Source organism: Sitophilus oryzae, unplaced genomic scaffold (genome assembly GCF_002938485.1).
Source record: "Sitophilus oryzae breed Bouriz unplaced genomic scaffold, Soryzae_2.0 scaffold_1396_pilon_pilon, whole genome shotgun sequence".
Taxonomy (NCBI): Eukaryota; Metazoa; Arthropoda; class Insecta; order Coleoptera; family Curculionidae; genus Sitophilus; species Sitophilus oryzae.
In genome coordinates this window covers 4,215,201-4,242,800 of record NW_022146055.1, presented here as the reverse complement: position 1 = coordinate 4,242,800, position 27,600 = coordinate 4,215,201, and the positions used below count along the sequence as shown (strand labels likewise).

Sequence of the window (27,600 nt, the reverse complement as noted above, 5' to 3'; positions counted from 1 at the left end):
CGGGCTTTATAGTTGCCTGCTAGGGCTAGACACAAGTGATTTTTTGCCACACACTTCAGTCGGCCGTGAGATTTAAGTAATCTGCAGATTCAGACCAACCTGTCGACGGCCTGTACAGAGTGGCGCACCTCATTCGCCTCGGTTGATTATACGAAAACGGAAATATGTAGAAACAAATTTTTTTATGGGTATATGTAGAGAGGTAATGTGCATAATTAAAAAATACTTTCAAATGTACAGGGTGTGTCAGAACTAAGATCCATACCAAAGTTATATTTTTTCTTATGGAACACACACCTGGTATTTTATTTCATTTTTGGATTCTTGGGCATCAAATAGGGCATTTATTATAAGGGTTTAATATGTTTAAATGGTTTGGTTTTTGAGATATTTAAAGATATTAAAATATGCATGCTATAATAAAAAAGATTGCCAACACCCTGTTCATTCCTTTTCAGAATGAATGCTTGTACTGACTTTGAAGCCAGAGAAATAAACTTTATTAAAAAATTTGATTGCTTCTTAAATGTATAGAGGGGTATCAAAAATTGCTGGTCCATTTTAAATATTTATTTTACATAAAAACTTCGTTATTTCAAATACAACACTATGTATTTTTTAAAATAAGTCGAAGCAGATTTAAATGCTCTTTCAAACTATATTAGGGTTTCCTATACCTATCTGGCTCAGATTTTGAATAAAAAGCAATTTTTCAATAAAATGGTAATCAAGACAGCTGGTATCGCCATGGCAATTTGCTAGTGACTGTTAGTAACTATTTTTAAAATCGATATTAGTTTATGGACTTTATTTAGATTTTATAACAGTTTAGTTTTATTTAATTTACTACAATAGTTTAATAAGTATTTATTATTTTCTCAAGAAAACTAAAGAAGTAGTTCTTTTATTTATATTACAGTACGTCTGTCCATTCTGTAGCTACGGGGTATCCGTGAGAGGGGAAACGATATTCTCTCGATGTTTTTCCAAAAAAAAATAGACGACGCGTCCCATCAATAAAAAATCAACAAATTTGCAAGTAGCCAATAAAATGAGTGGGCGGAGCGATTTGCGGTGACGCACTCGTCAAATCGACGTATAAAATATATTGCTGTTTATTTAAATGTTTTTGTCCGCATTTCTTTCATAGACACAGATCCAGCAGATGTACTGTACGATGACTTGTAGACTTATTAGATTTTTGGACATTAGTTTATGGACTTTATTTAAATTTTATAACAGTTTACTTTTATTTAATTTACCTTCAATAGTTTAATAAGTATTTATTATTTTCTCAAGAAAACTAAAGAAGTAGTTCTTTTATTTATATTACGATGACTTGTAGACTTATTAGATTTTCTATAAAAGAACGAAAAATTAAGGAAAAATCCCATTTTCTTCACTTCCAACAACAGTTTTCTGCCTAATAGGTTTTTCTGCGAAATAGGAAAAGTTGTTTTTTAAACGAACACTTGTCAAGGAATTTCCTGACGTAAAAATATCTTCGAGCATAAACCCTTCAGGCCAGCAAGCAATTGTCCTCACAAAATAAAATCACTAGTAACATATCCATTCCTTCCGTCAGCAGATACTGCTTCATTTTGCTTGATAAAATAATAAATACTTACTTATTAACCTTATTGTAGGTAAATTAAATAAAAATAACCTGTTATAAATTTAAATAAAGTCCGTAAATTAATGTCGATTTTGAAAATAGCTACTAATTGTCAGTAGAAAATTTCCATATTTACACCAGCCATCTTGATTACAATTTTTTTGAAAAATCGCTTTTTATTCAAAATCTGAGTCAGATAGGTAGGAAACCTATAGGAAACCTCAATATAGTTTTAAAGAGCATTTAAATATTCTTCGACTTATTTAAAAAATTACGTAGTGTTGCATTTGAAATAACCAAGTTTTTATGTAAAATAAATATTTAAAATATGTTATATAAAATAGACTAACAATTTTTGATACCCCTGTATACATTCAAGGAAGCAATCAATTTTTTTAGTAAAGTTTATTTCTCTAGCTTGAAAGTCAGTACAAGAATTAATTCTGAAAAGTAATCTACAAGGTGTTGACAGACTCTTTTATTATAGCATGCATATTTAAATATCTTTAAATATCTCAAAAACCAAAGCTTTTAAACATATTATACCTTTATAATAAATGCCTTATTTTATGTTCAAGAATCCAAAAATGAAATAAAATACTGGGTGTGTGTTCCATAAGAAAAAATATAACTTTGGTATGGATCTTAGTTCTGACACACCCTGTACATTTGAAAATAATTTTAAATTATGCACATTGCAACTCTACATATACCCATAAACAATTTTGTTTCTACATCTTTTCGTTTTCGTATAATCCAACCGAGGCGAATGAGGTGCGCCACCCTGTATATTACCTACAGGCAATATACAGGGTGGCGCACCTCATTCGCGTATGGAGAAATTTTCGGCGTCACAACCTTAAGGCAGGGTTCGGAAAACTACATGTTACTTTTAAAAACTACATAAACTACATTACATGTAGTTAATGTAGTTTATATAGAGGGTGTAGTTTATGTAACCTATGTATGTAACTTTCAAATATCGAAGGTTTGAGGTGAGTTTATAATAAGTTGAAGCTTTAAAAACACAATGTATTTAAGAAAACAGAAGAAATATGGCTTTAAATATAATATTTACATCATATTATCTCTATTACACCTCATACAAAGGAAAATTATTCATAATATCAATACATAGTTTATTAACGTAGTTTTCATGTAGTTAATGAACGGAAAAAGACGTAGTTTTTGAGGAAAAACTACGCGTAGTTAATCAGGTAAATTACGTCTTAATTAACTACTTCCGAACCCTGCCTTAAGGTCCTTTTTAGTCAAAAACATAATTTTTTTTCCAACTGTTTACTTTTTATTCTAGACCAGCCGGGTATAGTTGGTTTCATTTATTATTTGTTGTTTTGATAATTAAGCGCAATCTAGTAACTAACAATTAACCATTTCATTTAATTTATCTGATCTATCAGTCAATTTGTAATAAAGCAAATTTAACAATCACATCGTGTTTTATTAAACATTTTCCAGATACTTGCGAAATTCTGATCGAGAATTCTCGTGGCTCGAGAAATAAAATTGGCTAAGAAATCAAAAACCCTAGCGTTGTTGAAAGGATAATTCACAGGGCTTTCAGCTTTCGAAAACGTAATTTTTCGCCGAAATCTCTGGATAGCGATCTGGACCTGGTCACTCTGCCTGAACTCTCTCAACTATTTCCACATCATCCAGAGCGTGTTTCGTGTATCCAGTCGAACGGACCCGATCTTAAAATTAGAAATGGTTTTGACGGTATTTCGGCAAATCTGTTTATTAGAAAAAATCCAGCCCGACAAACAATATTCGCTACGTTCCGCGGCTACGCAGCGTGTGTGTCAAAAAATCTATTCTTTTTTTTATTTCAGCCTAGTGAAAGCAGAAAAAAATATATCCAGAAAAGAAAAATGCCTGCATCAGGATCGCCAATGTCCAGTAAGTTGATTGTATATTTCTCTTTTTTTTTGTTGTATTAGAGTGTTGCTTGGAAAACAACTGTATCCAGTTCGTTTTTAAGGTTAAATTTAAAAATAAAGTGGGACAGCTGCGAAAATCCTGTGTCACGTTTATACAGGTTGTTTCATAAGTGTTAATTTTTTGATTGACCACGTTTTGGATAGTTTTATCCCTTATCAGGTAGACACAAAAACTAACTAACTGACATAAATTAGGATTGATTGACGTATTCAATTCTTTTCGGCCACTTCCTGTTTCACCGGAAATGACTACAACTTTTGATTTTTAAATGGTACCCTCGGTATTTTTTTACTTTATTGGATAGAAAATATCATTCTGAATAGAATGATATGTTATATGTCACCTTTTGACATTTTTCCTTAAAACAAAATTTTATTTTAAATTTCAATCTGTGTTAAAAACACTAATTTTTAATCAAGGAGCCGTGGAAAAATATATTTGATCGTCTAATGTTTTTAGTGTCTTGTCCTGGCCGGTTAAAAGATGTCCAAATCGTATTTTTAATCATATCTCAATTTTTTCAAATGGAACGAGGGTGGATCATTAGCAAATTTGGAAAAGGCATTTTTTTACGAATAATTTGATACCATGCACATACTTGTTACTTCGAGTCAACTTATCCTTATGAACCGCATGTTACAATTTCAAATAAACCATATGCAAAAATGTCAAAAGTTGACATATCATATGTCATTCTATTCAGAGTGTCATTTTCTATCAAATAAAGTAAAAATATATCGAGGCTGTCATTTATAAATCAAAAGTTGTAGTCATTTCCGGTGAAACAGTTACCAAAAAGTTATTGAATACGTCAATCAATCCTAATTTATGTCATATACTAACATACCAAATCTCGTTTTTTTTATCTGAATAAATAAAAAAGTTATAGGGGTGAGCCACTTTTGAGACGCACCCGTTATATTCAGATGAATACAACAAATGTCATATGAATGTGGAAAATTTTAAATTGGAGAAAAAGAAAACACTAAATATTATATTTAAAGAACATTATTCCAACACAATAAATGTTGAAAATCAGGAATTGCATATCTGCATGTTTGGTTCAATCAATAGCCCCCCATACTCCAGAAGATTTCAACTCTGTGTGGCCTTGGCCCGCGGATTTAGTCCGCGGACTTGGCTTTTCGCGTACTAAAACTGTCGAATTTTGGCCTGCGGATTTGGCCTACCTATTATATCTTTGTCCGATTAAATATTCTCGCTTGGGACAGCACAGCAGTTCTTAAAAACTACCGCGTAGGAAGAAGGAGAGTTACAGGTCATTAAAGTTTATTATCTTCCACACATTCAAACAAATTCTATTAATATACATATGTAATTAACATACTCTTACAACAATATCGAAATAATATGAACAAGAAGATGCATTTAATGATTTTTTACAGGATATACCGGGTGCGTCCTAAAGGGACTCACCTTTATAATATTTTATTCTTTCAGATAGACGAGACAGAAAAAACGAGATTTGGTATGTTAGTATATATGAAATAAATTAGGATTGATAGACGTATATTCAATTGTTTTCGGTCACTTCCTGCTTCACCGGAAATGACTTGATTTTTAAATGGCACCTCCTTTATTTTTTACTTTATTCAATAGAAAATGACACTCTGAATAGAATGACATATCATATGTCAACTCTTGAAATTTTCGCTTAAAAAAACGTATTTAAAATTTTAATCTAGAGTGCCATGGCTGTGTTAAAAACACTAATTTTTAATCAAGGAGCCTTAGAAAAATAGATTTGATCGTCTAATGTTTTTGGTGTCTTTTCCTGGCCGGTTGAAAGATGCCCAAATCGTATTTTTAATCCTATTTCAATTTTTTAAAATGGAACGAGGGAGGCTCATTAGCATATTTGGAAAAATATTTTTTTTACGATTAATTTGGTACCACACACATGGTATTTCGAGTGAAATTGTCGTTATGAACCGCATGTTACAATTTTAAATAAACCATACGCGAAAATGTCAAAAGTTGACATATGTCATTCTTTATTCTATTCAGAGTGTCATTTTCTATGAAATAAAGTAAAAAATACCGAGGGTGCCATTTAAACATCATTCTGATCATTTCCGGCGAAACAAGAAAACAAATGAATACGTAAATCAATACTAATTTATGTCAAATACTAAAATACCAAATCTCGTTTTCTTATTTCAAACATTTTATTAATGATTATATTAACTACTTTTGATAAAATAATTTCAAGAAATTCATGGAAATGAGATTTCTTTATTAAACTTAGGGAACACCTTGTATAAAATCGAAAATAAATTATTAAACGGGCTTCTGGAAAAACAAGCAGCGTAAATATTTTTACCGTATAATTCTGGGAAATGAGTTTAATGTACTAACTTTAAACGATTTTTTTCTTTGTGCGTGTTAAAAATCTTAGAAGCAAGCTCATTTTGGTCGGTAGGATAATGCTGCTGTGTACGTTTTCATCTTTTTTTTGTGAAATGGAAAAATAATAAGGAAATTGTTGCTTTTTTAGGTACGGATACTGTTTACCCTGAACCTTTGTCGAGGTTGCATCGAAGAGTGGTACCTAAGAAGAGAAAGGGTGGTTCATTTCGGTACAGGACTCAACCTGTGACATTTTCAGAAATTCAGGCAAGTTATACGAGGAAAGCTTGATTTCGAACAATTCTAACCAAGTTTTTGTTTATTTTTGGAGTGTTCTATTTAAAGGAAATTGTTATGTTAAACTTACATTGTCTCTATTCTCTGATTTACACAACTACAACGTTTCGGATAGTTATCAAGTAGAAATGAAACTTAAACATCTTAAGATACACAATTTATAAACAAGTTGGAGTTATTTCAGCGTGAAAAAAATTATTGACCCGGGCGTTCGTACCAAGACTCTTGCCTGCTTTCTTTAGAAAACTTTTCGAATACTTATTGTTACTTGAATGCTGGTTCTGAATAAAATCACTTAAATTTAAATTTTTTAATTCTGGAATTTCTATAAGTTATAGTACATATTATTAGCTCCCTACACACTAGATTATTTGGCCTGCAGTTTAATTCTGCTATTTAGTCCGCGGACCAGTGGTGGCTTGTGACCCGTGTGACTGTTAAATAGTTGCGTCTATTTGCCCCCCCCCCCTAAATTTTCATAATACCTTAACACAGTTCGTAAATATATGTTATATCTGGGTTAAAAACATAGCTCAAGAATATTTAGGACAAAACTAAAGCAAAAATGACAGCATTCAACGTAATGACATAATGATTGACATAATGTACAAGTATATCTGAAGTATATGTTTTGTTTTATCTATTACTATGGAGTACATCATAGAATTTTATTTTATTTTTATTTATTTACGAACTTAATAAATTGGTAGTATTGAGAGAAAGAATAATTATGTTTTAAATATTAAATTAATGAGCCAGTCACTTAATAAAGAAAAGTTATTTATTATTTTATCAGTAAAATCATCAGATTGTTGGAGGGCTGTGAAAAGATCTTTTTAAATTGAAAGTAAGGCAAGTGGCAATAAACGTTTATTTTTCATGGAACGTCTACTATAAGTTTTAATTCATTTTAAACATGAAAAATGTCTCTCAACCCAAGTACTTGTAAATGGTGTAGTAACAATCAAAACAAATAATTTGAAAACCTTTGGAAATATATTTCCAGAATAATTATTCTCCTTAAATTATTTTATAATCGAAATTATCATATCTATTATTAATATCTGCAATTTATTCATTAATTTATGTTGGTCAATAACATTTTTTGTTTGTTAAATCAATATTAAATGCGTTGGAAATGTATCAATATAACAAGTTTGTTAAATCAGACATTAAATGTAATAATTCTTTAAATTTGGGATCCACAAAAGATAAATAAAAATAATTGAAACATACGAGTACCTATCTGCAAACCCTATTTCTAAATGTATAACAATGTTATCTAATATTTCATAAAATAAAATTTGCAAAGAAGATATTTGACTTAGCCGCTTTAATTAACTTATCGAATTGTCATTAGCACACTGAGACTTTCCTGTAATATCTGTTGTACCGTCTTGCACCAAATAAAATAACGCGCTCTTTTATTTCGGATTCATTTCTGTGGTGCGTTCTGAAATACAACCGATTATAACATTTTGAATAGGCTCGGACAAGCCCGAAAAATGTTTCTAATTTGCTTTAAACATTTTTTGAATTTTAATATAAAAGTTTTAAATGCTACGTATAATGAATCATATGAAATATCCCCTTATGAAATATCGGGAATATCCCCTTAACTTCTAAGTCTACCGAGCCTCCACAACTTCATGCGAAGGCGACCGGCGATTTCGCCTAAGCCCCGCCTTGATACAACTACATACAACTCCGACTTACGTCACGTCGTTTCCGCACGATAAGTTAGACAGAGACACAAGACTGCCGTATGTCGTGCATCGACTCTGATAGTAGGCGATGTAGAAATCGCCGAGCAAAGGCGTTTGCAGTACTCCAACGGTCAAAATTATTTTGTTTTCTAACGCAGCGGCACAGTCGGCGTACGCCAGGGGTAATGAATATTTTCATATACAAGACCACAAATATTAAAATAATATTGATTATTACAACACACTTCCGTATATTAACAGTATTTTTATATATTTGCAATATTAATAGTAAATAATGTAATGTAATAGACCGCTTAAATTCTTGTGTGTAACAAAAGTACAGTGTAACGAAAACTAAAATAGTGGGACATTGGCATTTTTCTTCAGTTATCACTATTCTTGCTGAAATTTTTTGACAGAAATTAAATAATACGACTAGGAATTTTTGCTACAGGGCGAAAAGAGTAAAAAAAGGCGTAATGGAAGGTTAAAAAAAGTTTTATAAAATGACTTTACAGGAATATTTTTTTATTTACGAAGAGTTTATAGCTCTTATGGGCCAAAAGCGTTATCAAATTACTGTCGAACAATCATTTATCTCCCGCTAATATGTCAAAACTCAATCAACATTCCTAAATATTCAAATAATCGGGGATAAATTAGATAAGACTGCAAAACTCAAAGAGAACGACAACAAGTGGCAAATATATTTTAACAGTATTAAATAATATGATAATATGCGAAAAAAACGTAGTCAACTTCAACAAAGGAAACCATAATACACACCTCACAAAAAATTTCGCTACGCTTATATTTTTCGTAGTATTTATTCTTGAAACGCTTCAAACATTTTTATGTGAAAAACTTAAATCTAAGGTCTGCCTGAGTTATAATATACTTTCCATTCCTTAACAAGTTGCTATTAATGCAAATAACTTTTGAGATTATTGTTAACCAAGAGAATTTAAGAATACTCTACAGTTTTCCAAATTAATAAGTGATGCGATAATTTATGTGGGGTGTATATTATCCCAAAATAACATAATATGTAAGGCACTTACATAAAACATGCTTAAAAATCATTCTCAATTTCTTCTCCATCTATATACAAGAGCCCTTTCGCTTCCGGAAACAAGTCTACTTTTTTTTTTTAGAGTAGTTTGGTCGCAGATTTGAAAGTAGAGGATCTGAATATATTAATAAGTTGTGCAATATATCTTCAATAGTTTCCTTACGACCACTCTTCCTGGAAAAATTTTGGCGGGACGATTAAAATTCTTTGTTTCTTGATTCAGATGCTTCTTCGGACATTTTGCCGATGGGTATAAATTGAAAACGTTCACAGATATTTGCACCATGAATCAAAAGCATATGAATGCTTGAAGGCATATAATACCAACCGTAAAGGGAAACAAATAATTCTGCTGTTTCTTTCATGTCACCAAACTACGGTCGAATCAATGAAAAACGTAATTATTTCCGAAGAAATTTATTTTTTTCTTCCAGGTTCGGATCTAGGTGGATGAAATTTATATGTAACAGTATACTAGAAGGTTTACTCTATGTATATATAACCTTGCACGAATATAAGCGTTTTTTTGAAAGCCATAATAAACATGTAGAAACTAGAAAAAAATTGGGACATTTTGTTGGTAAAAGACTTCTCTTTACGGAAAAAATTGTTGGAATTGAACAACACAAGGAAACTTCTGAAAATATTAAATTTCATTGTATGAAATTTTTGTACAGATTTGGTAAATTAAGGAAACCATAACTTTAACCCGCCATAACTCCCCGACTAAGAGGTCAACTCAAGAAATATCTTACACGGTGGAGCTCTGGGATATCCTTTATCCATCTATATAAAAAAAACTTGATGAATCAATTTTTTTGTTTTTTGGGCTAATGTCCCGCATTTCCCGATTTCGTTACACTGTGCGTCGCCTACCTTGCCTACCCTAACGAGTCGCCACTGTTTCATTCTAGGATCGCTTGCGTTCGTCGCTCGTTCATAATCAAGCGATGTCGGTTATTTCAATAATCCAGTACTCGAGCGAATTTTCGCTCGAGTTATCCCATCACTACAAAAGATGCGCGGACAGAAGACTTTTAAAACCATGTGGATTTTTTTTTCAGAATTGGTTTGAGCGTATGCAAAAATGTATAGACCTTAAGAGCGAATATTTCGAAAAGCAATAAAACACTTTGTTCGTTTCTGTTTCACTTTTTGTAAAAACTTAAAATAAATACTGAAATAATGCATTCAAAACAATACTTTTATTGACGATTACAGAAAAACATGCTTAAAACTCAATATTTTCTTCATGCACAATATTTTTCAACTCATTTTTTTTCTGTAGGAAGTAGACGAGGATAATGTCACTGAAGAATCATTAGCAGCCACAAACCTGGCTACGTCTTCTCAAGAACTTCACATTTTGAATCAGCGCTTCGAAAGGTTTCGAAGATCCAGCGATTTGTTCTTCGATAAAACCGAAGAGAACAACAACAGTGACTCTTCATTGTCCAACAGCAGTATTATTACACCCTGTATATCAGTCTCAAAGTCTTTGGGAAAAATTTCACCATCGCGGACATCCTTATAAAAGAATAACACTTTTTTATTAGATAATAGAAATAAATACTGTCTATTGTATGAATGTATAAAATTTTTATTTTATTTTTATATATTATTTTTTGTCTTTTAGTATTTTTTTTTTGATTAAAATATAACTTTTTCATTGGGTAATGTTTATTATGTGTTCTTGATAATAGTTAATGTCTAATATGTGCCTCTTAGATGAAAAAAATAACTAAATTTTTTGTACATATATAAATTTCTTAAATAAATAGCGACTAAAGTATTTCTTTTATTAAATTTCTAGAGAACCCACAGACGCTGAGTTCTTTAGTACAGACTTATTGTACAGGCTAGTTTGCGTAGGATATACTGATGTATTACTGCCTGTCGCGCACACTCGTAGATTTATGGCACAGTTTTGTCTACAGTGTCAGAGTGATGTACCCTTTAATATTTTCAGAACCACATTTTTACAGTAAAAATATCTTCCCTAGATATTTTTATATATTTATCCCTTGCATTCTGCTCTCTTATACAACGAAGAAAAACTTTTTACTTGTGTCACTGTAATTATTACTTTTTATTTTCAATAAATATGATAAGACTTTTTATAATTCGTTAATTAACATAAAAACTGTTCTAAGGACTATGGAATCAACAAAAAAGACCTGAAGCTGCACACACACGCTCAGTCTTCGAGGTTTACACAGGTTAAGCAAGGTCTGATTTCGCTCAGGTCAGGCTAACAGCCTGCACAGTCGGCAGTTCCCCCACACACGTGCCTACATTCCTGTACAGGGTGTCCCATTTTAGTTGAAATCATACGGTATCTCTGTTATTAGTAAAGATATGAAAATGCGGTTTGCACAAACCTGTGCCACTTTTTTGTCAAACGGAAGATACTATAAACAAAATTTTCATAGCCTTCTTCGTTAGTCATACACATATTAAAATTTTATTTGGGATTCATACATTTTACTTTTGAACTGTTAAATATTCCAGTAAATAGATATAGAGTAATATGTATTTTTGAGAAGCTTATGGCAAGCCAGATCATATAATTTATAAATATACAGGGTGTTCTATTTAAAAAAAATAACTTTAGTTCATATGTTTAAAAATATTCTTTTCGTAGAATAACAGACTACGCCACTGTCTTCTACGCAAAAAGTTCTACAATAAATAGTTCTTACCTTCTAGATACCTTTAACAATAACAGAGATACAGGGGGTGTCCCAAATTGCAAAATTTTGAAAAAGACCCTGTAGCTCAGGAACGAAAAGGGCTATGAAAATTTTGTTCACTGCATCTTCCGTTTGACAAAAAAGTGGGTACAGGTTTGTGCAGACCGCACGTTTCTATCTTCAAGAATAACGGAGATACTGTATGATTTCAATTAAAATTGGACACCCTGTACAAACTTGGTTTATATATATCCTATAAACAAATCAGGTTTGTACAGGTGGCCTGTACGAAAAAACTGAGCATCTGTGTGGATCTTTAGAATATTTTTTTTAGAATAGCAAAGAAATATTATTGATTTTTGAAATAGAAATTAACATTGGAATAGCAAATCTTAATAGATTATCTTCAAAAATTACTTGCTGTATTTAGATGTAAGACAATGCAAAAAAGTAAACAAAAATAGACATTTTTTGTCTTTGTCAGTGGGACAAAAGTTTCTAACTGGGAGTAAAAAAAAGTCAATATAAACTTTCGAAAATTATATATTTTAAGTCTTTCAAAATGGACTAAGAGGTAGTTTATATAATAAATAAAGAATAACCTAGAGATTTTTTCATACTGTGTCACAAACTAAGTTATTTTATTTCATTTAATGATGATCAACAAAAAAAATTACTGTGATGACATTGTGTTTTAGAGATACATTGGAATATAAAAGTAGAAAAAGGAAAAAAAAGTTACAGTGTGATTGAAAAAAACAAAAATATGAGATCTTGTTTGTGACGCAATATATACAGGGTGATGACAACTTTTAAGCAAACACACAAGAACCTCCCAAACTTTTAAAATGAAATGTTTAAAGAATTTGTATTTTTTTTTATAAAAAAGCTCATATATTACTCTTTATTTTTGACCTCACACCCTGTATATCGTGAACAAATAACTTCCAAATTAACTATGAAATTCGATATATTTCTTATTTATTGAATGAACTTTCAAAACTTTTTTGAAGTTATGTTTTTTAATATTTCCTTTTAATAATACTAATATATATTTTCATCATTTTATCTACCTATTTATTTTCTGTAAATAACGCTTGTACATATATATTATTCAAGTACATATACATATATAAACATGTTTAATTATTTATAAATATATTATCACCGTAAGTCTTATTACTTTATTTTATTTTTAGAACATCTTGACTGTATAAGAATAGTACTCTAAACAGTGGCGTATCTAGGGGAGAAAAACTCTTTAGGGACCCAAATATAATTAATTATTTTATTATTATCCCCTGAAATCGCACCTACATAAGTATAAATTAATTAAATATCAGAATTTATTTATGTACAGACTGAATCAAAGATAAAGCAAATCTCATTGTCTCAAATAGGAAACTTTAAAAGTAAAATTATGATAAAAACATTTTTTGAGTATACATATAGGGTGCCTGGAAAAGGATGAACTTTTTATCTCCTTAAAACAATTAAAATATTATTTTATTAAATTTGCTTTACAATTGATTCACTCTATAACTAATAAAAAATAATTTATTACAATTAAAATAAAATTTAAATAAAAAATTCTTTAATAAAAATATATTTAATATAGAATTATTATATTGTCTATTAGGAAAATATGAAATAAATACGAAAAGTAAAATGGACTTTAGGGAACTATAATTTATTTTATAAAACAGTTCAAAAATACCAAACTTACTTTTATTATGAATATAGTGTAGCAATGCACCGTCTATAAGTTTTTAGTTAACTCTTCTTCAAATTGTCATTTTTGACTATAAAGTCTCGTTGAAACTAAGTTTTACACATTATTTTGAACATATTTTGTATATATCGTTTAAACGCAAACGAAAATCTTTGAAGACATTTTGGAACAATTTTTTGACCAACATTTTTTGCCTTATAAATATCTAAAGCGACTGTTTTAGTATTTTTTGCTGAAGAGTTAACTATAGTCTAGTGGCTATAAACTGAGATATAGTATAAAAATCATAACATCTATGGCAGCATATCACGTTATTGTATTTATTTTTTTACTCTCTCTTATAACTAGCTATATACTTAATCACATAAGGTATTGTAGTAGACCAAAATATGCATTTTTATAATTAAAAACAATATTATTAAAACTTATATTGGGAATTTAAAAGTAAATAGTCTCCCTAGTAGTAAATGGTTCCTCTAGTTAGTAGTAAATACTAGAGGAACTATTTTACGAGAAGAAAATCTGTCGTTGGTGGAGTTGTAGTAAATATTTACACTAAAATTTATGTAGGGGTGGGGGTGGTTTTCACGACACTTCCCGTACTTTTTCTTGATTTTTATGAGAGTCAAATGTTAAAGCACTTAGCAAAACATAAACACCCAAAATCTCATTCAAATCGGAATAACGGTTCTTAAAATATCTGAAAAAATGTGTTTATTATTTTGTTAAAGTTTGATTCCCTCTAACGGACAAACGAAGCATTCAACTTGCATAGGGGTAGATTGTGTCAAACTTATTTTGATTCCAAAAATACGCAGTTGTTCTATTTTCACGGAATATTGGGACACCCTGTATAACTAGAAACTATGGTTAAACTCATGGTACAAAGAAAACAAGGTATGATCGATAACGTCTCCAATTTCGTTAAGTTTGCGCATACCACCTGTGACGTCATACGCCATACAAAAAAAATATACATATTGTTCAATTGCCACTAATAAAAAAAGACCTAAAATAGGGAAGAATTAGGACATAACCCCAAAAGTTCAAATAATTTTTCAAATGTCAAGCTCCATGATTTGACATAACTTTTGGGGTTATGTCCAATTCTTCCCAATTTTATCTCTTTTTTTTTATTAGTGGCAATTGAACAATATGGATATTTTTTTGTTTGGCATATGACGTCACAGGTGGTATGCGCAAACTTAACGAAATTGGAGCCGCTCTCGATCATACCTTGTTTTCTTTGTACCATGGGTTAACTAGTTGAATTTGACATTTTATGCCAGTTTAATAGGCAATATATTTTCGTACTTTTGTGCTTAGGCGTAAAAGTGCTTTATGCCTAGGCGCTAAAATTACTTTTTTATATTGTTAATCACGTCACAAAAATAATTAATACTTTTGTTACGTTTGAAAAAACATATTTTTTATCACTTTTATGATTTCCAGTGGATGAATTTAGACATGAAGATATATCGTTTGTATATTCAATATCATGTTTTGCGAATATCGTACATATTTTAGTTTTGATCTCTAAAACTACTAGAGAGATATGGAAAAAGATAATATGAGGAAATAAAATAGTATATCGAAAATGTTATAATATTCTGGTTGTCACATTAGTTACATTTAAAATCCCAAAGGTGCCGGTAAATTTGAAATGAAGCGACACTAGAGATATTTGGTCTCCTACAATTCCCTTAATAAATAAATAAAATAAAAAATATACATATTCTACATCCCCACTCTTCTTTTTTTCATTCATCAGCCTTCAAAAATTCCTCTACTGTCATCTGGATGGACCTGCTTCACATTTGACTTGAACCTCCTCCACATTCTGACTAGTATATGAACACCCTGCAGCCAAACTACTATTAATACTACTACTAAGCCCGTTGCTATTACTACTAATATTGACGTTATTAACATCAGTGTTGTTATTGTTATTACTGATGACGTCAGATGTTGGATGGAGTGTGATGATGGACTGACGTCTCACAGGCGTGCCCGGAGGAAGCGTGGTGTGTAAGATGGCGAACACCGGACCTTCCGGTTCTTTGACTGGGCTGACAGCATTGTTGGAGGGTTGTTCCTCTTCTAGCTGCATGCTGTTTTCTGCTGCGGACGGGATGGTTGTCAGGAACCTTACCTGAACATATTAAAATTGTTAATAGGTGATTTTAAATACAATACAGGGTCCGGCAATAGTGCGTCGGGCATCTGTAGCTCCTTAAATAAAAAACTTGGGAATTTTGTTTAAGTGCAAACCTAAAGTATGTACTAGGATGTATTTCAGGAAAATATTTTAACTTCTATAGGGTGGCTCGTGTCAGTGGATCGATCAAGAACAGTTAATCTAATAGGACTGCTCATTCAGCCAAAAGTGTCTGCTAGGTACATGCGAAAACTCCTCACTTTGTGACGTCATTGGCATGGTTATTAGTTCGTATCCGGCAACCAATAATACACACACGTGCATTATCGGTTGCCGGATACAAAACGTTCATTATTTAGTTTATTTATTTAAACACCTTATATGTATGCAGTATAGAAAATTAACTGTATAAATCGTATTAAATACTCGGATAATGCATTTTTAAGAACAGCAATTCTCAGCATCACCTTTTGCAGGCCTTCTTTTTAGAGTACTTCGATATTTTGCTTTAAAATAATTAATAAACAATATCTTAGGCACTTAGTAAGCACTTTGTCACAATCCACAACACAAAATGAACGTATTTATACACTCTATAGCTCTAAAAACTTTAAAAACACCTTTTTCACATTTAAAATTGACAAAATAATTAATTCAAGTTTCTCAGCTGTTATTTTTATAAGTTTACCATAGGCAACTAATAATACACACTATCATGACAAGGACTACAATGACGTCACAACTGTCAGCTGAAGCGCGGGAAGAGGCGAACGTACGTCTTATGAGGATGAGCAATCCTATTAGTATACCGTCCTTGGATCGGGATAATCCTTTTTAAATGGAACACCGTGTATATTATTCCATTTTTGGCTTCCTTTTAGATCACTTTACATAATCCTAAGACATGAGTAAATATATTTCGATAATTTCACAGATATTAATAAACAAATAAAAATTATATATTTTCAGCCTTTTTTAAAAAATTATTAATTATATCAATAAATAAAAAATAAATTGCATTTTGGGCTTTCTTTCAGATAACTTTACATAATTCTAAGATATGAGTAAATATATTTCGATAGTGTCAGAGATATTAATAAATATTTAAAAAAAAATATATTTTTCAGTCTTTAAAAAAAAATATTAAAAATACAAGAACTGTCCTGAAATCAAAACTATATTAGATATTTACTTTAGATGGTCTGCACTTACTTTGCTATAAATATGGTAATCGTAAATCATACAGGATGCTCAAAATTCTACGCCAAACTTTCTAAAATATAAAATAATTTTTCTTCGTTTTTTCAAACGGAACACCCTGTATATTATTTTTTCAATAGATGGAGAATTAAAAAATGAACATTTTTTGTATTTAGAGTATTTCAAAATTTTTAACGGTTTTGTAGATATTCAAGGTTTTATATTTCATATGGCATTTTCTAGAGTAAATTTTTATCAAAGCCACCCAATGATTTTTATCTCGTATTTTACCATTGAGAGAGCTATATGAAATAATACTGCGTGTATCTGCGAAACCATTAAAAATTTTGAAATACTTTCAATACAAAAAATGTTCATTTTTTAATTCTACATCTAATAAAAAATAATATACAGGGTTCATTGTTCCATTTGAAAAAACAAAGAAAACTTATTTCATATTTTAGAAAGTTTGGCGTAGAATTTTGAACATCCTGTATGATTTAAGATTACTATATTTATAGCAAAGTGAGTATGTATAGACTATATAAAGTAAATATCTAATATAGTTTTGATTTCACAATTTCACAAAAGTTTTTGTATTTTTATTATTTTTTTTTAAAAAAGACGTTAAGAATATTTTTCTTATTTATTTATTATTATCTCTGAAACTATGAAAACTTATTTAAAAATATTTTAGGATTATGTAAAATAATCTGATAGAAAGCCAAAAATGTAATAATATACAGGGTGTTCCATTTAAAAAAAATCATCCCGATCCACTTACACTTTCTTGAGCCACCCTATAGAAGTTAAAATATTTTCCTGAAATACATCCTCATACATACTTTAGGTTTACACTTAAATGCATTTCCCAATTGTTTTATTCTACGAGCTACAGATGCCCGACGCACTATTTTGAATGAATTGAATTCATATTACCGTCAGTCTTCCAGGAGACCCAGGCGGATCGATATCATCCTGGAACGCGTACTGCCTGATCAGCCTCGGCTTGACTCTGATCCTGGGCGGCTCGCTGGACCCGCTCGACCTGGACATCCTCCACGTGCTGGTGCTGGCCGTGGTGGCCGAGCCGGAGGAGTCGTTCCTCGAATTGGATAGGTTAGAGTCCTGCGAGGTCTTCCTGGTCACGATCCAGGAGGAGGCTCGGCGTTTCGGGTCGAGCAGACGCAGGGGGATGCCGCAGTGGTGGTTGTGACGCCAGGAATCAGATCTGATGGTAAACGATTTATTCGTAAAGTTTATAATCGTATATAGTGTAATAAGAGCGCTTGCACAAATTCCAGCAAAACTGATGATCGATTTGAGCTCCGGTACCGGCACCGATTTTGCCGGCGTGTGTGAAAGCTCGCTAAGAGCTAGTAACGTTTTCGAGGAAGTATTTTAAGACATCTGGCTCTTTGATATATCTTTTACTATTCTCTCTGGAACAGCATGCGGCCCATCTGGCTGCCGATACCCGTTGCGTTCACTACTGCGCATCGGAAGAAGATCCTATATATATTTTTTAATTTAGTCCTATAAATTCTAGTATTGAATATAAATCAAACATGTCTCCATAGCGCAGTGCGTAGAGTTTCCGACTACGAACCGATGATTCAGAGTTCGAATTCGGGTCAGGGCGAAGACTTTTTTTATTTTATTTTCGTTTATATTCTGATAGTAAAGTATTAAAAAATTCTGGTGATTAAAAAAAAAACAAATGTTTAATACTTTACTATCAGAATATAAACGAAAATAAAATAAAAAAGTTTTGCCTTGACCCGGATTCGAACTCTGATCCTCGGTTCATAGTCGGAAACTCTACGCACTGCGCTATGGAGATATGCACATGTTCGATTTATATTCAATACTAGAATTTATAGGATTAAATTAAAAAAAATATATAGGATCTTCTTCCGATGCGCAGTAGTGAACGCAACGGGTATCGGCAGCCAGACTGCATGCTGATCCAGAGAGCATAAGTAAAAGATATATCAAAGGGCCAGACGTCTTAAAGACTTGTTTTTCCGACGTTGCTAGCTCTCGTACTAATAGAAGGTTTATAAAGATATCAAGGCGATGGCAGGTTAGACTTTAATAGCTTTTAATACCATACTTGTTGGTATGGTCGGCTAAAAACATATATAGGATGTCCCAGAAATAAGTGCAAGTATTTTAAGGGGTGGTAGATCTCGATAAAAGAAACATATTTTCTCTGTATCGTTTTTCAAGTAAGTCCAAAACAACGGAGTTATTATTCTTTGAAAATTAAAAAAAAAATGTTTTTTGCTAAACTTTTGAGAACCACTGGATCTTATCTGGATTTTCTTTCTTGTAAATTTAATCTAATACCTATGTTGCTATATTATCAAGACATTATGTTTTTTAATAAAAAACTAAAAAATAAAATCCAAATTTTTTTTGTAAAAATTTCGAATTTTCCAAAAAAATAGGCGTGTTTCTGGGGTTGAACTATACTATCAGTTAAAATCCTTGCACTCATTTCTGGGACACCCTGTATAAACCGTTCTCCATGATCGTCTAACCTACCATCTCCTGTTAATCAACCTGTATAAATGTTAAAACAAACACTAACCAACGAAACTGTCAAAAAAACCGAAAAAATTCTGATAAAATAAAAATTATCATTTTTAAAAGAAAAACATTTAAAGAAGTGGCTCTCACACCAACAAGAATTATGAAAATGCTATTAATAGCTGTGTTAATAGTTAACTTTTAAATAAAATAAATAATGACCACAGTAAGATTTGTTTTTAATTAATAGTATATTCCTTAAAATATACTTCGAAGAAAAAAAATCACAAAACAAGAAAATTTATTAATTCTTAAAAGTAATAAATTAAATAAGTGTGCCTCACACCAGCAAGAATTATGAAAACGTTTTTTTTAAACGTCACAAACGCATTCTTTTTCGTGACGCGATTGACAATATAAAAAGGTCATTTTAACGCCTCGGCATAACAGTACAGCACTTACTACGCACGCCTAAGCACCAAAATGCGTTATTAAAATAATAATAAATGTTAAATAGTTTCTCGATATATAATTACATACAAGGTATTACTTTTAAATATTTTTATATTATTTGAAACGCTTGAAATTGTTTAAAAAATTATTTCTGGCGTTTGAAAAAAATAGCATTTTCTATTCGGAGTAAAACGACTATTTGTGCCTCGCCTGTATGTCTTCAAACATACAGCCTCGGCACAAAAAAGTATCATTTTTACTCCTAATAAAACAATATGCTGTTAATAAATAATATATTTTTCAGATAAATTAAAACTAAGCCGATAAGAACTGTGAAATGACTTGTTTCTTTATTTTACCATTAGTATTTTTAGTTATAAAATAAGATGATTCTGAAAGTTTAAAATTAAGGTAGATTGATGTAGATTGTTTTTTTATATAAATTACACATTTTTTATATAAAAATATGTAAAATACTGGAAAATGTTTTTCTTTGATTTATTAATATTTTTAGATTCATAAACAAGATGTATATTATTATTATTATTAAAATAAAAGAGGATTCGTGTAAAAAATAATTATTGTTAAAATAAGTTTAGTAAAAAGTTGATTAATTGTAATACCAAACCATTACAATAAGTCTATGTTAACTAAAATTGTATGCAAGTCGTTTCCATTTCTTTGTTCTTTGCCCGATGTAATTTACATTTTATATATTTTTTCGACGTTGATATTGCAAAATATTCGAATAAATTTTGCGAATATGAATGTAAAAACTCATACTATTTGTTTTCAACTTGATTTTGAAATTAAACCTCCGATATATTTATTGTAATTTTTATACAGGATGTGTTTTAAAAATGCATAAATATTGGTATTGATGAAGTGATATTCTGTTTAAAATTACAGGTATTAATTTTTATGTTTAAAGCTTCATTCAGAACCTCCTAATTAGTGGAATAAATTAGTGGTTTCAATTACAAAAAAAATAAAACACTAAATCACCACAATACACCAAAACACTTTTACTTTTACATTGATGCTGCAGTTTCAATTACACTGAATACTTTTTAGTTTACGATTATTCACAATGTCTAGAAAACACAATTAAAATTAATAAAATATCCTAGCAAGAACTTGCGGTAGTCTGTTGTATCCATAGAGAAATTCTAATATTTAGCTTATAAAACAATAAACTTTTGATTTCTAACCTAAATTTTTCTTGACGAGTGATAATCAAAGGTCAAAATGAAAATCTTCGCAAATTTTGAAGTATAATTAGTAGAAAAGTCAAAATGTTGTTAACTTTTTCCAATAATTGAAAAGTACTACCACTAATTATGACGTTCTGAATGCTTATATTAAAATTAGGTGAACAAACTTCTACGGCTAATTGAAACTACTAAATTATTCCGCTGATTTCGAGGTTCGGAATGAAGCTTTAGTTTCATAAAATGCTTAATTATTGACCTTTAAATTTACCTAGAAGAACTGAAGTTCTCGCTGGATGACACTGAAGAAGCCCTCTTGTGCTGCTTCTGTTGAATCTCCGCTATCTGATACGTATAAGTATCATTTGGTGCTCTCCTATGCCTTTGCGGCCTTCTAACACACAACCACCTTGCCTTACTGGCGATCCATTCTTTTACTCTGTTGTTCCTTTCTGGTCTTGGCTGAGACTTGCTCGCCAATGGATCGCTGAGCAATTTGACATTGCACGTGCATGTGGGTACGTGGTGGTTCTGATTTTCTCTTGAAGATCTTAAAAAATACAGAGATTTAGCGATTATGATTTGATGATAATATTATAGGATGAACTAATTGAATAAAAAGGTTAAAGAAGGAGTATATCAACAAAACTGGCAAGACCATGAAAGTGTTTCAATATGATTTACTTGATTTCTAGTCGATTAGTGGTTTGCTAATTTTTTTAACGTGAAAAAATGTAGTACGAGTAGTATTAGTGCGTAGTGTACAGTACAGGTTGTCCCATTTTAGTTGAAAAATAAAAGCATTTCGGACTTTCATTGTTTTTATTTATTTTGATTAACACAACGTTTAGATTTCAACAGTCAAGCATTCACTCTTGAAAATGATTTCAGCTAAAATGGGACACCCTGTACATTCACTTATTTTACTTCCTTCATAGTCTTTTAATTAAATGGCCTCCTTTAATTATCTTACCTGTCTGCTAGACTATTTGTATTTGCTGGAGTCTGCCTGTTGCTGAAATTCGAACTATGTCTGCATCTCCCAATACCTCTAGTCACTCTACTCTCCTCAATAGCCTTACATATCATTACACAATCTTTTTTAAACTGCTTAGTAAGGATGGCATACAAAAACGGATTACAACATGAATTCAGAGGCAATACGAACACAGTAAAAACTTTTGCTTGTTCTAAACTGATTAACTGCAGCCCGAAAGCTGCGGTCAGCGCAAAGAAGGCTATTGGAGACCAACAAAGGAAATCTGTGAAGACTAACAGCGCCATTCTCTTAGCTATGCGCGAGTCATTTGAGTTCCAAGCCTGAGATCCGCGGATAGCGCAGTACATTTTTAAGTAGCATCCCATCAAAATTAGAAACGCTACTCCATTGATAAGCATGAGAAAAACAACGTAAGTCAGGCTTATCGCATCTTTTACTTCAAATGGAAGACAAACGGCAAATTTTCTATAGTCAGAGACGCTAAATAAAGGCAGTAGGGCCATGAGTATGGCAAAGCTCCAGCCACAAATCATGATGTAACCGGCGTGTTTTAAAGAAAGTCGTTTGTTGAGGTGCATGGCGTGAGTTATGGCGTAATTTCGCTCCAGGGTGATGACAGCTAGGGTGTAGACTGACAGTTCTGAACTGAGCACGCCTAGGAAGCCCGCTAGTTGACAGCCGGGTGACATTTGCCATGGTATGGCGTACATGCGGAATTCGCCGAGGGTTGAGGCATCTACCACAGCTAGGAAACCTGAAATTTAGATAGGGAGAGATATACAGGGTGACCTAGTGTTTCAAAAAGTTCAGTATCAGATTTTCTTTTTGTGATTTTCACAAGTTTTCGTTAATATGATGGCAATCGTAACAAAATTTTAGAAATTTTTTTATAGGTACAGATAATCATTTAAATAATATACTTATACGATATTTACACTTAATTTGGAGTTATACTGGGTGCGTTGGCTCACCGCTATAACTTTTTTATTTTTTCAAATAAAAAAAAACGAGATTTGGTATGTTAGTATATGTTGTAAATAAGGATTTATTGACGTATTCAATTGTTTTCGGTTACTTCCTGTTTCAACGGAAATGACTACACTTTTGATTTATAAACGACGCCCTCGGGATTTTTTACGTTATTTGATAGAAAATGACATTCAGAATAGAATGACATATTATATGTCAACTTTTGACATTTTCGCATATGCTTTATTTGAAATAATTGTAACATGCAGTGCATAACGACAATTTGACTCAAAATACCAAGTGTGTGGTACCAAATTATTCGTAAAAAAATGCTTTTTCGAAATGTTCTAATGAGCCACCCTTGTTCCATTTGAAAAAATTGAGATATGATTAAAAATAAGATTTGGGCATCTTTTAACGAGCCAGGACAAGACACTAAAAACATTAGACGATCAAATATATTTTTCCAAAGCTGTTTTTAAAAGCTGTCTTTCCAAGCAAATTTTTCTTGATTAAAAATTAGTGTTTTTAATACAGCCATGGCATTCTAGATTAACATGTAAAATATGATGTTTTTTTAAGCGAATACATATATCAAATGTTGACATATGATATGTCACTCACACATTTTCTGTCGAATAAAGTAAAAAAATATGTGTGCCATTTAAAAATCAAAAGTTGTAGTAATTTCCGGTGAAACAGATGAAGTGACCCAAAAGAATTGAATACGTTAATCAATCCTAATTTATGTCGTATACTAACATACCAAATCTCGTTTTTTTTATCTGAAAAAATAAAAAAGTTATAGGAGTGAGCCACTTTTGAGGCGCATCCGGTATACCGGGTAAATCAACAAAACTTAATTTTGTATTTTTTTCCTCTAATCAAATGAAACATCCTGTATTTTACGACATAACTGAACGTAGCTTTTATCCAATATTAAGCTTTGATAAACTATGTTTATATTCAATATTGATGTTTGTGTACGTCAATCTGTTCTTTAGCTACGGGGACATCCGTAAGGGGTGAAACAAAATTTTCTGTTAGCAAGCAATGCATGGCGTGTTATAATATTTTAAATAATATTACTTAGGTAAAAATTTCGAACATACCAAATCAGTTTTATTTTTTTCAACGTTTTCCACGTAAATGAAACATAAAATTTATATAAATTAGGAAATTAAGAAAAAAAAACAATAAAAAATTAATATAATCACGCAACTATTTTACTGATAACGACTGCATTGTTCCCCAAGCTCGGTTTACTAACGTTTTAATCAATCTTTCTCGTAAAAAAATTGTAAAAATGTATTTTTTAAATATTGTTTGTAACATTTTAATTAAAATATAAAATAATGGCATTCAAATCTCAAATAAAATACCTGATATATTTTTTTTGAAACAGTTGGTTACTATTATACAAAAATAATGCATTAATCGATCATTTTTATTACTTACCTAAATAGATACCCATAAAAAAGTCCGCAGCTGCCAGATTACAAACCAGAAACCTGGGCACGTCCATTTTACCTCTGGAGAAGATTAGAACAAACACTACAGTGCCATTGCCAAGTAATGCACATAAGAACACTATCCAAACACCGCATCTCAATGTCCACCAATCGAATAGATCCTGACATGGCAGGAAAGGGCCTGGCAGTGGCAGGCATTGGATCTTTCCAGGAGATCCTTAAAGAGTATAATATTGAAATATATTGAACTGTTAAAAATAGTAGATATAAGTAGTATTTCAAAATTATTTTAACTGTTTAGATTGTCAAAACTCTGTAAATCCAAAATTTTCTAATAAGATATTTTCGAAGTTATTTCAAAGCATTTTTTAATATACAGGGACTTCTAGGCTGAGCGCGCATTAATAATTTCTAGAGAACTACAATATCTAGATCGGAAATGCACATCATTGTTTCACAACGAGGTCTATCAATTAAAAATATTTTCAATATGGCGGTACTTCCGGAAATACTGGAAGTTGACAGCAACTTTGTTATTTTATACCCATTTAAAATAACAAAGTTCCATTCATCACACCCCCATTTTTTATTATATACTTAAATTCTATGTAACTGGACCACCTCAGCCTCAGCCTGGACCACTCTGTATATTTTTATTTGTTTTTGTGTTTCTTACATTTCGTAAGGTAAGACTTTTTTTAGATAACCATTTTTTATTCTGCAAATAAATATAAAAAAGGTACTCTAATTTTTTTAGAGTGTATTTTTATTAGAATCGCAATTTTCTTCTGGAGAAAACCAAGACAAGAGAAAAAGGTCGTCTCTATGTAAATGCGAGCATCCTCTACGTAGCAGTTATTTAGTTATTTACCAGTGAGGACACTGTCGCCTGGATACCGTACTGGAATATCCTCCTCGGACAAATACTCCTCCATGTAAGACGGGAAATTTCCAGGATAAGTAAAATCGGACCTGATGTTCTCCCAGATAGCCTCGAATTTACTGCCGAAGCTCTTGGTTATGTTCTCTGAAATGAACGGATTTGTTTTAAGAATATACATATATTATACGTATCTATAACCAAATAAAGAAAATTTGTTTATCTACATACTGTATTAAATTTTACCTTATATTGTATAAAGATTCAAAAAAAAGGATGATAAAAATACGCCTACATTCTTGTATTGAATGAGTTATGAATGAAATTATTTACTATTTCTACATACAGGGTGACGCACCTCATTCGCCTCGGTTAATTATACAAAAACGGGAAGTCGGGAAGAGAAGGTAATGTGCATAATTGAAAATTCTTTTGACATGTACAGGGTGGGTCAAATTGGACGCTTTTAAAGGAAAACATCCTTTTCTATGAGAGATAGACGAAAACTTTTTGGGAGGTCTGTTACCTTTGAGATACATTACAGAATCGAAAAACTAATATCGGTGTCTGAAGCTCAATTTACATCAAAAACATGATGGTGAAAACCGCACATCGATATCTGTTAAAAACTAATAAAAAACGTAACTCCGAAACGGGGTGTTTTTCAAAAATGCATTTTTAACAAATCGCTGTAACTTTTTTGCTATGAAAAATTTTATAATTCTATGAAAACATTTCCAAAGCACCTTTTTACGTAGAATTTAATGGTTTAAATAACCTTTTAAAATTATTAATTTAAGAGTTATCGGTAGAAAAATTGATTTTTTATTTGGGACACCCTGTTTATTTTTAATTAACTAAAAAGAACTTAAAATTACCTTCCCAAAAATATAGCACACTTGATATTTTGTTATAATCCCCTTCGAACTATAGAATTTTTAAAAGTTCGCCACTTTTAACTAGCAGGCTTTGAACCCATTATTGACGATATACTCCTAATGGAACTCAAAAATATATTTTTCCAGCAAGACGATGCATCGTCTCAGAACGCTGAACAAATTTTTGCAGCCAATTTCAAGAATAATTGAATAGCTAACCAACATCCCAGCCGTTGGCCGTCGAGGCCGTGGAACTTAGTGCCTATGGATCTAATCCTATGGATATCTTTGCGGAAGAATAAAGGTTCTTTTTTTAAATTGTCCCTATAATCTAGGCAAGAATTAGAAATACTTAGCGGTTATGAGAGGATATCTTTCACTCATCACTCACGGATTCATATCTGTAATGTTCAAAAACTCGAACACCTGTAGCAAAATCTCATGTGTTGGTTTGCTATTTATTTTTATTGTTATTAGATATAGTTTATATATGTTGATGTTAGTTAAATATAGTTTAAATTGTTATAAAATTCCGTATCTCATCTCAAATATTATTTTCGTTTTAATTGAAGCTCACAGCTAGAATCTTCTTGCCATTACAGCATTACAGCCGGCGCCGCGCCGCGCCGGCGCAGTTCAAAGCCTATTTATTTAAAGTGGGCGAATTTTTATAAACTCTATATCTCGAAGATGTATCGAGCAAAATATCAAGTGTGCCATATTTCTGGAAATGTAATTTTAAATTATTTTCATTACATTAAAAATATACAGGGTGTCCCGTATAAAAAATCAAATTTTCTGTTGATAATTCTTAAATTATTAATTAAAAAAAAATATATACTTAAACCATAAAATTCTACGTAAAAAGGTGATTTGGAAATGTTTTCATAAAAATACAAAACTTCCCATAGCAAAAAAGTTACAGTGATTTGTGAAAAATGCACATTTTTGAAAAACAACCAGTAAATCCGAAACGGTAACAAATATCGATATGCGGTTTTCACCATCATGTTTTTGACAAAAATTGAGCTCCAGACATTAATATCAGTTTTCGTTTATCTCCTATAGAAAAGGTTGTTTCCCTTTAAAAGCGTCCACCCTGTACAAGATGTTTCAGAATTAAGATCCATACCAAAGTTATATTTTTTATTATGGAACACCCGGTATTTTAGTCCATTTTTGGATCCTTCAAAATAAAATAAGGCATTTATTATAATGGTGCGTTTAGACTTGAGCACGCACGAGCTGGGCGTGCGCGCACGGCATTCGTTCGCGTTCTCGGCTCCGTTCAAATTAAAAACTTATTTTTCGACCAATGAAGTGATCCATTTGTGCGCGCATAAACAATTTCCATAAACAAGCTCTGTGAAATAGGACAATCAGTTTTTCAAAGGAAA

General features: G+C 31.4%; 2 protein-coding genes across 3 annotated transcripts in view; one reads left to right on the top strand and one right to left on the bottom strand.

Annotated features, from left to right (window-relative positions):
* Positions 1 to 2,891: 2,891 nt before the first annotated feature.
* LOC115875894 lies at positions 2,892 to 10,814 on the top strand. 2 transcript variants are annotated; one of them, XM_030891458.1, is made up of 3 exons: positions 2,892 to 3,535; positions 6,096 to 6,214; positions 10,311 to 10,814. In XM_030891458.1, exons 1-3 carry the CDS (start codon positions 3,508 to 3,510, stop codon positions 10,554 to 10,556), a joined length of 393 nt encoding a protein of 130 aa, XP_030747318.1. In that variant the 5' UTR covers positions 2,892 to 3,507; the 3' UTR covers positions 10,557 to 10,814. The 2 variants fall into 2 exon arrangements, with proteins under 2 accessions (XP_030747318.1, XP_030747319.1); XM_030891459.1 differs by lacking the exon at positions 2,892 to 3,535 and adding an exon at positions 5,779 to 6,034.
* A 3,825-nt stretch (positions 10,815 to 14,639) lies between these two features.
* Positions 14,640 to 27,600, bottom strand: part of LOC115875891 (leucine-rich repeat-containing G-protein coupled receptor 5A-like) — a 327,679-nt gene continuing 314,718 nt past the window's right edge. Inside the window, exons 16-21 of the mRNA XM_030891455.1 lie at positions 25,317 to 25,472; positions 24,432 to 24,662; positions 21,978 to 22,758; positions 21,276 to 21,554; positions 17,745 to 18,036; positions 14,640 to 15,599 (exon numbers count right to left, since the gene is read on the bottom strand). Of these exons, the coding sequence (XP_030747315.1) occupies positions 15,240 to 15,599; positions 17,745 to 18,036; positions 21,276 to 21,554; positions 21,978 to 22,758; positions 24,432 to 24,662; positions 25,317 to 25,472 (2,099 nt within the window). The 3' untranslated portion in view covers positions 14,640 to 15,239. The remainder of the gene's footprint in view (positions 15,600 to 17,744; positions 18,037 to 21,275; positions 21,555 to 21,977; positions 22,759 to 24,431; positions 24,663 to 25,316; positions 25,473 to 27,600) is intronic.

Coding starts and splice junctions, on each gene's coding strand:
- LOC115875894 (XM_030891458.1), top strand. CDS start 3,508: ATGCCTGCATCAGGATCGCCAATGTCCA. Junction 3,536..6,095: donor ATCAGGATCGCCAATGTCCA/GTAAGTTGATTG, acceptor TTGCTTTTTTAG/GTACGGATACTGTTTACCCT. Junction 6,215..10,310: donor TGACATTTTCAGAAATTCAG/GCAAGTTATACG, acceptor TTTTTTCTGTAG/GAAGTAGACGAGGATAATGT.